The following is a 13348-nucleotide window of genomic DNA, read 5'->3' on the forward strand; positions in this document are numbered from 1 at the left end:
TAGTTTTTGGTTCAACTGTTTTTTATAATTTTAAACCTTGACTCGTCTCTTGATAAGCATTGACATTATGAGAAAAATGTTTTGTTTTACTGCCTGGGATCGTTGATAGAGCGTTCTATTGCATGTTAGCTATCTTAATGTGATCAGTGCATTTCATTTTTTGCATTCAGTTAATTTAAAAGGATCTATTTGCTAACATAGGCTAAGTAGTTGGAATTATACCTGTTCAGTAAGTTCAGCTGAGTTAAGCTGTGTGTCATAGTTCAAGGTCTTAAAAGAAATATACCTATTACTGTATCATTTCGTGGTAGGCGGAAGTCATTTATTGCATAGACAATGATTTAAGGTGCATGTGGTAATAATTCAATGTGTTTTTCCACTAATTTGGGAAGGCCCGGTTTACAGCCTTTCTGATTATCAAAAAAAGGGTTTAGATTAAATTTTGGAAATCTTATTTATCCTAGAATTTACTAAAACTTAACTTTAAATGTTATGAGTAACTTTGAAAACACATCAACTTCTTAATTATACACAAAAATGTTTTTAGGGAGTTCAATATTTTGTTAAAATTTCTGCCCCAAATTGGTCTGAAAAACAAACATTGTCATTAAAATCCATACTGCTGTAATATAATATAATAAATTAATATTTATGCATCTGCATGCTAACTATAGCTGGATCAACAGACAAAAAATTACCATATATCGGAGGATAAGGTTAAACATCAGCTAGAGGAGGTAACTCTTGAGTTTCACACATCTAGTGGTGGTTGCTTCCCTTTATTCTTATTTCCTATTTACACACTCCTCCCCTCTTTAGAATTTTTTTTTCAGATTTTTAATAAAACTATGAAACTACTTTTACTAATATTTTCATCTAGATTAAGATGTATTTTTTGTAACTTGCCAAACTTTCTTATGGCGAAAAAAGGGTGATGGAATACATATAAATTTTCAGCAATATTTTCTCAGACTTGTAGTTCAGTTTTTTAATAGTTTCTTGTTTAAAGAATCAAAGTTGAGATTTTGTTATAGCATTGGCGTTGTTGTCTTTGTCATCGGCATGCAAAATTTTTAACCTTTAAAGTTGTATGTAAACAAAAATGTACAAGGTATTCCAATAAAACTTGGTACACAGATTTTGTTGTCAGAAACATCACACACATGTACACAAATGTTAAATATAATGGTCTTTACTCTGACTTGAACAATTCTTGAGGTTTGCCTTTTTTTCGAATAAAAAGACAGGCGAGTGTAAGCGTGTGCTACACAGCTTTCTTGTTTCACGTCTATCTAGGTGTTGGGAGTTACCTTTAAGTTATTAAACAATTTAGAAACATTTTTTTTTAAATAAAAAAACAACAAAAAAAACACCTAACATTTCCTAGTTCTATTTAACCCCACCTACCTCTCCCCATTTCTTGGCACTATTTATTAGGCACGCTTTGATTTTAGTTTGGACGTACACGTTTTCATATTGATTTTCAAAATTGTGCTAAATGTATTATATTATGGTATAGTATTTTCCAATTGATGTATATGAATATTAATTTGTGCATACAATCATTAGCTTTTAATAAATTGGCTACTAAAATAATGTAATCACGCTTGAAAATAGTTTTTGATATTAAAGTTGAAATGTAATTTGTAGTCACTATTTAAATTTAACTTATCTAATGCTTTTTGTTATCATGGCATGTGTTCATTTAATAATATTTGTACTCATTTATGTTATTTTCATTGCCACACATATAGTCACCTATTTATAATTAACAAAACTGCCAGTCAAATTTGACGGTGGGGTATGTAGTGTTGATGATGTAATCGCTATTTATAACTCACTGCTATTTTTAGCTCCATAGAGTAGAAGGCAGAGTTAAGTCCCTTGAAGATGAACTGCACAGCTCAAAGAAACAACTTGATGATGCAAAGACAGAAGTATGTAGCTTACACTATTTAGTTGCAAGCATTAAATTTTATTAATGCCCTGAACCCCATTTAATATTTCATCCATGACCTAACTTACAATTTAACAATATTATCCCATGATTTTTATTTAAATCCATACATTTCATTTTCGAATTTTTCATTTTCACCTGCTTTGTTTTAATGTTGAAGTATGTTTGTAAGGCCACACCAAATTAATTTTTTGTTCCATGGATTTACTGTTCCTCCGAAAATGCCAAAAATATATTTATTTATTTTAAGTCTCCCTGGAGACTTCAAAAGTTTCATTCAACGAATGATCTGTAGGATTTATGCCTTAATTAACATTCCAGATTATTATTTTAATATTATATAGGAAAAAATGTTTTTACTATTATCGGCTCCTTGTCGGCTCCTTTTTTGAATGAAATGGAAAAATTGTATTTCTATTTTAATTGCTCTGGCTCAATCATATATTTTTTTACCAAAATCTGTAGAACAAAACAATAAAATGGTGTGGCCTTTATCCATTTTAGTTTTCATATAACTTGTTTTTTCTGCATACTTAACCAATGAACCATAATATTAACTTTTTTTAACTTTTACAGCTTACCCAACATGCAAATTGAAATTTTGTTTTTAGTGCAATAATAATTATGTCCCTTTGTTATGTTTCATTCCATACGATTAAGGAAGTACTTTTCAGTTTAACATTTTAACCCGTTTTTGTTTTTATTTCACCAATAAGGCGAGTGAAAGTGTAACTAAAATTGCACGCAAAGAAGGCGAACTAACGTCACTGCGTGCTAAGCACGCTGAAGCGTGTGAACAGGTATTTTCTGCACGTACATGTGACCCAGTACATGTGTATTCACGATGTGTATTCTTTGCATGGTCTCTGTTTGTGTGTTTTGTCGGGAAAGTTTTTTTTCTTTTTTGCAAAGAGTACGGTATCTGCTTTCCAATTTTGAATTTTTTTCATAAGCTTTATCAATGTGATCACTTTAATTTTTTCTAAAATTTTTTAAGCTTGTTTATTTAGTGAATTTTTTTGTTTAGGTATTGTGATTGCCTTTCGTGTCAGTGTCATTGCTGTCTATTGCAAAAATTACAACATTGCCGTAACTAAATAACATTCAAATTATTCAAATAAAAGTCAGTAGACATGTTACCAGATATTCAATGTTAAGCATTTCCAACTCTTGCTTTAATAATTACCAAATTGTGCCACATGTTTGACTGTAAAGAACAGATGAGCATTTGCATTCACTCTGTGGAACTCTTGTTATGGCTAAAGGTTTCAGGATTAAAAAATCAAAAAAATCAATTTTGACAGATTTTGTGCTTTTAGATTTTTTTTATTGATTTCAGTTTAAAAAAGAAAGGATATTTTAATAAAACCTGAAATATTAAATTCAGCATTTTTAGGAATGTGACCTAGGTAACAATACTAGTAACTGCCAAAAAATTGTACAAGAAATTACTTTAGCCTTGCAGGAACACCTTAATTAGTAATATAAATTAAATATACACTTTTCATAGAATTTTCATTAGAAATTTGGTCAGACACTCTGGAGGCAATAGCTTTTCTGGAAATCATTTTGGTTGCTTATTTTTGTGTACTTATTGTGGGAATAGGTTTTAAAGTTTTGAGAGTGTTATGATGTAGACAGAAAAAGACATGGGTTGATTAGAAAATTGCTTTTTATGTGAGGTAAATGGTATTGAAAATTGGGAGGTTTTTTTTAAATAGATGTTTAAGGTGTGTACGTTTTGGTAGAGGTTATTGCTTTTATTGACCAAGAAACCTGATGAAATATTATAAGTAATGGTTGAAGGTTATTAAAGTGTACTTACAAAAATAAATGGTTTGATGCGACACAGAAACATCACCATTTTGTTTTGTAAAAGTACCAACTAACAATCTTCATCCTTTTTAGTGGTCCACATTTTCTTGTGTAAACTACCCACTTTAACACTGGTTATAATCAATAAGGACTTTAGAAATATTTTCTTTCTCATTGGACAAAAACAAATGTTCACCACTTCTTTAAATATAAGAATCTTAAAACTGACTTTATATTATAGTAAGAAGCATGATTATTGTTAAGAGTAAATGAGCACTTTTATATGCATGTCACACAAATCCCATCTATTAACTGTTGTAAGTATTAACACTATGCATGGTCGTGTATATACAGATGAACATTGTATTTACAGGGTATTATTAAAGATGATATATTCCTGTTAACATAAAATAATGATGGCTTGTCTGAATGGAAGAGCTTAATACAAAATATATGTATATGCTTTATACACCTGCCTGGTGCTTTTTGCAAAGACAGTTTCCTGATAGTGGTTCGTGATATATGACAAATTTATGCTATCAACTTGAATGTTGTTAAGTCATATCTTTTTGTGTAAACTAAATTGTTGTGAAAATGCTTGGTGAAAGTATCCTTAGCTGTTTTATGTGAATTATTCTACACAGTGTGACATTGACCTGAGTTGTACATGGAGTTTCACCAACCCCTTTTCCTCTCAAAGCACAATTTTGTTTCATATTTTTAACATTGAAAAACAGTCATAGGATTTAGATAATATGAATGAATAACAGTTATTTTTTATATACTGATTTTTTGGGCATTTTCAGCAAAATGCATAACAATTAAACTAACAGAAAAATAAACCCAATACTGCTCAAATAAGGGTATGATTTCAATAAGGGTATGAAAATTAATGATACCCTATAGTGAAAAGAAAAATTATTAATAGTAATATAATTAATTGTTTTCAGATTTCGATGCTTACAAACAGTCTTCAGAAAATGCAGGTCTCGTCCACAGACACTCGCGATGCCCTTACGTCAGAGGTAAATATCGCCTTTTTCCAAAAATAGTGTCATGATATTACTTAACGCTTTAATGATCCAAGCATTTATGTACCCCTGAATATTTGATATTTTTGGTTTGTTTTATACATCCCTGATCGTATATACAATCCTGTAACTTTTGGATCGGTCCTTTCTTTTGTGATTTTTCTTCCATATGTTTTATATAAGAAAAATCCATATTTCTTTTGGGATAATGATACCAATATTTCTTGATTTTATATTAAAATGCATGTTCTATGAATTGGTGCTGTAGATGGATTTATTTTGGCAGGGATTTTATTTTAATTGAAAACTAAAATGCATGTGGTACACAATCATTTTCTGAAATATGGTGAACAAAATCATTACAAAATATTTTTTTGTGTTAGCATGGTTTTTAGGCAAGAATGTGTTTATTTATTGTTTATTTATTCTATGCACATTCCTACTAGTGTTTGTTTCCTCAGGTTTATAGCAGAGAACCATACCAAACTGTTAGTATTTTATTTGGGTTTGTTAGGGGGCTGGGGGGCTGAAATGTTGCTAGTCATTGATATAATCTTACTTTTGTGGACAAATAATTTGGGAATACAATTCAAAGGGTAACTGTTGTGTTTTTTTTTTTGGGGGGGGGGGGAGAATACATACTTAGTCTCGTAAAGAGGGGATCTTGATAAAGATTGTACAATGAGATATTGTCATAGCTTTAAAGGGACCAGACTTTCATAGCTTGAAAAAGGAATAGTGGTAATAGGTGTCCGCCTCCCACCAAAGAGATTGTGGTTTTAGTCACCACAAGGGTAACTGTCAAAATGGACACAAGTACTGATTTCTTCCCAGGAAACAGTCTCGAGCGTGATTATCTGTTAGATATAGTCACAATTTAGCTAAAGGGAATTGGCATAAACTAAAACTTATGCATTTATGAAAGAAGTAAAAGCTAATCGGTAGGCCGTAAGTAAGACTATAAGCCTTTAGCCGTAAGGTGGAATAAATAAACGCTCAAATACCGCGAAATGTTAAATCTCGCAAACATTGAATTATTAGCAAGTAACCTTCACTTTGTATGAAATATATTTGATGTCCACATAAGTAAGGTGAATTATGACGTTTTTGCATGGAAGTTGTATATTTTAGATCATATAAACATTGTTTGATCAGTATATTATAGCATTTCTTGTTTTGATTCTGGTTTTAACAGGTTGAGAAATTAAAACGTGAAAGGGCTGAAGTAGGTTTCGCTGTGAATTTTCTTTCTGTCTTACGTATAATCTTGTCAATTATGTGTTGCTTTTACGGAAAGTTTACAAGTTTGTCAGACTTTTTTTTCACCTTTTATGAGCTTTTCAATGAGTGGAAATTCATCTGTTTTCATGATTTCTTGCTTAGTTTTCAAAATTATTCTTCTGCTTCAATTTAGATTTTTTATATGAATATTAAATTTCAAATTTTAATATATTTTTTTTATTGTTTTTTGATAAAATTGTCAAATTTTATTTCTATTGTAAAAACAAAATTGCTTTGGAAATTACTTGTTTGTAAACTTTCTGATTTGTTTTATAATCTACAAAACTATGCATGTGCGTATAGAACACAATAGTAATTTTTCAAAAAATGATAAATGTTAAAAAAAATATCTTTATCTGTATTAAAAAATAATGTTATTGTGTTATCTATAATATAAAGTTTTTTAACATAAATGTCTTCATTTAATGAGTAATTTATTTTTATTTTTGTTAAAAATGTGCTAATTTCTTTATGTTTGAAATGCTGTTTTGCTTTTAGATTTAATATGCTTTTGTTAACATTCATAAAAAAAAATAATTTTAGTTAGAAATTCATTTTTAAAATCCCTTGTAGATGTTGAAAGTCACTTAATTTCCAGTCTATATCGTTCACACAATTTTGTCCCTGTACAATTTCCCATATATATATATTACCATACCATACACACAAATTTTTATATTCTCCCAAACGATACACGGATTTATAATTTCCATATTTATCCTACAGGATTGTTTAATTTGTATTTTAAGTATAGAAATCAGTAAGCATCTATTTTTTTAAGCCATAAACCTTCTTTGCTTTAAGTATCATTCTTGGAAACTAGAAAAAAGCTTTTTCAAACAACAATTGTCTTTAGTGTGGTTTTATTTTCAAAATACTTTTTGTTTATTGTAAACTCAGACATCCATTTACTGGTAAGCAAAACAAAAACCTTCTGACCCAACGACCCAAACTTAAAAAGACACAATCGTATTAGCATTAATTTAATCTTCTTGGATATATTATAGAGAAATCAATATCATTAAAAGCTTGTTTCAATTTCATCCAGGTCGCTGAGAGGCATGACGTTATCGTCAAACTTCGTAACGAGAATCGGGAAATTGAGGAGAAACTGCGCGATGCTTTAGGAACTGCTCAACATCGCGGAGACGTAATTAAACAACTGCGGGATGAGGTCAAGGTCGCTAATACAAAGGTATGTGAAGTATGAACAATTGAGAAAATAATGACAGAGATCGATCATGAGGGTAGGAGATCATAGTTTGGACATCATTTTTTCTTCTAAGATTCTGCAGCAAAACAAAGTTCACTGTAACAAAAACTTTTATAAAATTGCTGGTCAATTTGTTGGTTACTGTTTCTTTTAATGTTTTTTTTTGTTTGTCATATGTTTTGAAGAAAAAATAAAAGCCTACTTTAGAAGTTCAACAAAAAATATGTTTTAGGCTAGTTTAACACATCGTTGGATAATCCCCTGATACGCTTTTGCGATAGGCTTTGTTGTGTACCGCGGGTGATTTGGCTAAGAAAATCTTGTAATGATGAATTATTTATGAGGTAGTTTCATTGGTTCCACAATGTTCCAGAAGCTTTCCTGTAATTAAGTATTGTGGCAAAAGCCGGGACTGAATCGGGTCCGCCTTTTCAGTACAATAATTTTGGCAGCAGTGAAGACCACACAGCCATGGAGACTACTGACATTAGAGGGTCATTGAAGAATACTTAATTGTAACATGGGAATTCGTTGGAAGAAGAGTTGTCTGTTCTGCCTCATGCATATTCATTAAAACCAGAGTTTGTCAGTCAATTGTCCCTCTGTATATATGAAGTACCGTGGTTACTGATGATGAGTTTTGTACAGATCCTTTTAAACTTGCAATTTTTGTATTTGTGTGTATTTACCATTCCAGGTAGCAGAGGGTGACCGCAGGTTGGAACACCTGGAAAAGGAGCTGCAACAACTCCATGGTCGCTTCTCCTCATCAACGAGAGAGGTGTGTACTGTTTTAGAATGTCTATATGATGATTTATGGCAGGTTCTTATTCTTGAAAGTCATTGATATCTGCAGTTTCTTATTTCTTGCAAGTTATTGAAATATGCTGTTTCTTATTTATTGCAAGTCATTGAAATATGCTGTTTCTTATTTATTGCAAGTCATTGAAATATGCTGTTTCATATTTATTGCAAGTTATTGAAATATGCAGTTTCTTATTTCTTGCAAGTTATTGAAATATGCAGTTTCTTATTTCTTGCAAGTTATTGAAATATGCAGTTTCTTATTTCTTGCAAGTTATTGAAATATGCAGTTTCTTATTTCTTGCAAGTTATTGAAATATGCAGTTTCTTATTTCGTGCAAGTTACTGAAATTGGCAGCTGTTTTATTACTTAGAAGTTAATGAAATTTGTACTTCTAAATTTCTTGCAAGTTACTGAAATTGGCCGTTTTTTATCTCTTGCAAGTCAATGAAATCTGCACTTCTTAATTTATTGCAAATTGTTGAAATATGCAAATTCTTATTTTTTCGAAGTTAATGAAATCTGCACTTTTTAATTTCTTGCATGTTATTGAAATATGCAGTTTCTTATTTCTTGCCAGTTATAGAAATATTCAGTTTTTTATTTACATTGTTTTGCATTAAAAAATATGGACAAACAGGAAACGTAAAGATGAAAGTTAAAATGAACTTCATGAATGCTATCTGAGAAAATATCATTCAATTATACATTGTACATATTGTATTTTTAGATTGATCGTCTACAAGTGAGCCTCCAAGAACGCGAGATTGTGACCGGCCAGGCAGACACGCTCTATAGATCCAAACTGACGGACAAGGAGGAAGAAACTGCCAGACTTAAGGCCGAAATAAACATACTACATGAGAAACTATCTCAGACACAAGCTCAGGTTAGGCCACTATAAATTAATTACCACTTTTTCATCCCCACTCACTCCCTTTTTTTCTGCTGCCCCTTTCATTTTATTGACTCAAATAAAAATGTTGAACTAGGGTCTCTTATTGTGTACCAGTCCAGTTCTGTCTGGGAATGATATTTACTCATACCTACGGTGTTGATGTTTTACATTCACATGTAAAAAAGGAGAATAGTTAAAATCGTGTTCATGGTTTGACTTGAAACACATGAATAAAGTCCCTTTTACGATAATAAAGAGCATGGACACATATTCAACGGTGAGACAGTCATCTAAGAAAAATAGAATGTCACTCCCCGCCCCCATTGAAAAAAAATAAAGTGGATGAAAATCTAGGAATTAATTTATATTGGCCTTAGATCCAGGATTTTAGGCACTCTAAATTAATGTGTTGAAATCTCAAGGGATGCTTGGTTTTGCAAAATATAAGTGCCAGGCTTAAGTCATAGATAAACATTTTACGTGAGGAATAGTAAAAGACACAATTGCAGGTTTGTTTTAGTTAATAAGATTTTGGGTCATTAAAGAGACGCTCAATAAATATAAACTGATGGATAGGAGGAAGAAAGTGTCAGAATTAAGGAAGGGATTAACATATATTACATGAGAAACTGTCACAGACACAAAGGCAGGTTTCTTTTAGTTATTGAAGTCCACTGCCTTTTAAGAAACACTCAAAATATATAAACTGACAGATAAGAGGAGGAAAGTGTCATGACTTAAGGTAGATATTTACATATATTTAACATGAGATACTGTCTTGATGCAAGGAAAGGTTGGTTGCAGGGTTTTAAGGTGTAAGATCTCATGCTGGTTTATAAAATTTTGAGGCCTACTTGTTTAACATGCAGTTTTATGGCATGTTTAGTTACTGCATAGTTACAAAAAGGAAATAAGTGCATTGACATTCTATTTCAGAAACAAACTCAAGATATTGCAAGTCCTCCTTATCATTCAAAATACTACATTGTCAAGATTAAGGATTATTTTTCTTCAATCCAAATATGAAGCAGGCCTTGAAAACTTAACCTTGGCCATTACTCAAAAGCCATATTCAAATGAAACATGGTACTCATGTTGCCAGAGACAATATTGCTGGTTTTAATAAATTTGGAGTTATTCCCCTTTTTTACTGAAAAACAACTGACTAATGTTGGCGTTCACTCCTTGGCACCAGCGCAAACACAGCCTTTCATACAATCTTACTAAGTATTCTCATGTTTTCTTACAGCTGGTCTCCCGTGATGAACAAATCTCACGTCTGCAGGCGAGTCTCCGAGAAGCAGCAGACGAGGGAAGTAAGAAAGACATGGCCCTTCAGAAACTTGACAGGGAACTCATGAATGCCGAGGATGTCAGAAATAAGGCTGATGACAGTGTAAGTTGGAGGATGGAAAAAATATTATTATTTTACATTGAATGTTACTTTTAGGTTAACATGATTCTTGCCTTGACGATCTTTGAGGCAATTTTAAGTTTTGGAAATCTTATTAGTGTTTAGGTTCAATATTAATGTTTTTTTATATCTAGGAATTGCATACAATATACCGAAACTTTTGGCAATTAATTGTGTGACGAGATTGCTGATTTATAAAGCATCTTTATTGAATCAAGTTTCTTCACAGTAGAAATTACCTTTTTCTAAGATAGTTATAATGACGATTATTGTACAACTAGAGTATGGGAAATATGCATGATAGTTTTCTAAATTATGAATTCATATAGGGTATTTAAGATAAACGATAAAAAAAAATTAGTACATTTTCAAGTTGAAATATTTCACTAAGGTGCTTGGTCAATATGACCCCAGATTACTTAGAATCAGTCCTTGAAAGATTTTCATGAGTGTACCGATAAGTTTGTTAAATCAAGATGTGATTCAGTCAATATTCTTATTTGACACTACGTCTTTGTATAGAGAGAGTTTTTGAATATGGTAAGTAGGGGTGATTTAAATGCTAATCATTAGTTTGGTTTGCTAGTAGGAATTGAAGTTATTCTGATGTCCAGTATATATGCGCTAAATTTTCATACTTTTGAACTTTCTAACATTTTAAGCTCCGTCTGTTTTAAAGGGTAAACAGTTAAGTTATTGTGTTAGCCTTTCTGGTATTGTTGTCATTAAAAAAATATTCACAATATTGAAATGAAACTTGGTACACATGTTTTCGGAAGAACTATGAACATGTGTAGCAATACCCATGAAAATCATTGACCTACCCCATTTTTGACCCAGACAAGTATTGGTGTTCGCTCCATGGTGCTTTTGGTAAGCATAAAAGTTTGATGTTTAGTTACTGGTCAAATGTTAACTAATGTTTCTTTAGAATAAAATTCATATAAATTCTATATCTTTCAATTGATGTTTTAGAAAAAATCAATTAGTTTTATTGAAATAACATTAACTTTCAGTTGTCACGCCGTGAAATCACCATTCAGCAGTTGGAACACGAGCTGTCACAGGTCAAGGCCCAGTATCGAGAGGCCGTTGAAGAAAATGGCCGCTTAGAGGCTCGTATTCAGGCCTTCGCGATTAATGCTCAGAGCGAGCAGGATGTCTTGAACTCTGAGGTAAGCATTTCAGGAGAGATAACTGAAAAATTAGAAATTCCAAGTTTAAGTTTAGTTTAACTGGTGGTGTCGTAGACTGAGGAATTGTGTAGAAAGCAAGACCGACATTCTAACTTCAGCAAGGATGTGATTTTGGCTTCAAAATGATTGAAAAAAGCTAACTGGTTGTTTTGGGTAGTTACTTTGTTTGTTCTTAGTATTGACACCCCAGTTTGCTTCAAATTTAAAGTTAGTAGACCCCTCAAAGGTGCTTCTTAAATGCCAGTTTTGCTTCTGCTGCAGGGTGCTTCACCCCATTTGAACACCATAAGCCCCAAAAGCAATCGCCGAAATAGTTTTAGCTATTTAGCTCCCAGGTAAATCACATCCCGGCTTCAATGATAAATTATGCCCTATGGCAAAGTGTAAAAAGGGATGAGAGTAGTAAAATGGTTTTAGTCTCCGCCTCTACCTCAGAGGTATTGAGTTTGAGTCCCACAAGGGAATCGTTCACTAGACCTCTGAAAAAATAACACACTAATGGTTTCTGCTCAGGGAAGTGTGCTCAAGAGTTGTTCTACCTAATCAAGCTTGAATAAATGAGTATAAACCAAACTAAGATAAATGGACAAGTGTTTGAATCCATTCTAAATGCCCTCATTTCACAGCGAACAAGGCCCTTGGAAAAAGTATAGAAATCTACTTTAATCGCAGGCTTAGTGCAAGATGATTGTAGCTCAATATAGAAAAAAAAGGCATTACAACAGCCTTCTGTGAAGCCCTACAATAATGAAAAACTGTTAAGTTATTTTGCTATCAAATTTTACTAATTGCTTTATGTTTTTATCAGCAAATTGACAGCGTTGTTCAGGTACATGTATTTTCTATTGTTTAAGTTTACATGCAAGTTGTATACATGTATGTTCATGACAGAAAAAGTTCAACGCTTTAAGCAGTTTCCTTTAATTTATTTGTTTCATATTTAATGCAGGACTTTGACATTTTAACATACAACCCACCCAAAGAAGACTCTTTCAAATTTGACTGTCCAGCTTGAGAAGTTTCTTTTTAAACTTGTTGCAAAGCACTAACTGGATGTCCTAGGAGGGTTTTAATTTTTGTCTTTTTACCTTTCTAGTGAGGTTGTATGTTAAAATAGAAAAGCTGTTTGTATGTTCATTATGGTTCATGTACATTGTTGTTGTTGTTTTCAACTGGAAATTCGACCCCTATTAAGAGTCCTAAAAAGTAGACTTTTCACAAAAATTGGACTCAAAATTCATAAACCTAGGTACAAAACTGGAGAGAAAAAAAAAAAAAACATTGCTGTTATACCAAAACACACTTCTAGTATACGTTTAGAAATACTACATTTATATACAAATGTTCAGTAAGAAATGAATTAAATTGATGTCAAGTTTTAAGATTCAAAGTTTATAAAAGTGCATTCAGGCTGACTACAATGCCTATTTTATAAACAGTTAGAACAAAACATCTTATGTTTATCTGCGATCGTGCTCACACAATGAGTTACTTTATGGCTCTGTGGCACTCAATACCTCTATCACTGCTCATCTCTAAAACCAGTCATGATTTTTTGTTGATTTGATTTTCGTAGGGCTTGATTATTACTCTAGATTGTGTGGTTTATACATGACACGGTATCTAGTGTGTTTTTACGATATCATACGGTTAATATTAAGGAATGTTACATATCGTTGTCATTTCCTTAATTTCGTATTAATAGTGTTGGCATTTGCAGAATATGAAATATTGAGTG

General features: G+C 31.9%; 1 protein-coding gene across 21 annotated transcripts in view; it reads left to right on the top strand.

Annotated features, from left to right (window-relative positions):
* The window catches only part of LOC128242756 (myosin-11-like), an 86277-nt gene that overhangs the window by 23597 nt on the left and 49332 nt on the right, over positions 1 to 13348 (top strand). For 10 of the 21 annotated variants that reach the window (XM_052960040.1, XM_052960032.1, XM_052960042.1 and 7 more), the window contains 10 exons: positions 675 to 737; positions 1854 to 1937; positions 2674 to 2757; positions 4723 to 4797; positions 5999 to 6028; positions 7133 to 7279; positions 7995 to 8078; positions 8833 to 8991; positions 10250 to 10396; positions 11431 to 11589. In XM_052960040.1, the coding sequence (XP_052816000.1) occupies positions 675 to 737; positions 1854 to 1937; positions 2674 to 2757; positions 4723 to 4797; positions 5999 to 6028; positions 7133 to 7279; positions 7995 to 8078; positions 8833 to 8991; positions 10250 to 10396; positions 11431 to 11589 (1032 nt within the window). The remainder of the gene's footprint in view (positions 1 to 674; positions 738 to 1853; positions 1938 to 2673; positions 2758 to 4722; positions 4798 to 5998; positions 6029 to 7132; positions 7280 to 7994; positions 8079 to 8832; positions 8992 to 10249; positions 10397 to 11430; positions 11590 to 13348) is intronic. The other 11 variants (XM_052960039.1, XM_052960054.1, XM_052960035.1 and 8 more) reach the window with 10 other exon arrangements.

This window comes from Mya arenaria, chromosome 8 (assembly GCF_026914265.1).
Source record: "Mya arenaria isolate MELC-2E11 chromosome 8, ASM2691426v1".
In the NCBI taxonomy this organism is placed as follows: domain Eukaryota; kingdom Metazoa; phylum Mollusca; class Bivalvia; order Myida; family Myidae; genus Mya; species Mya arenaria.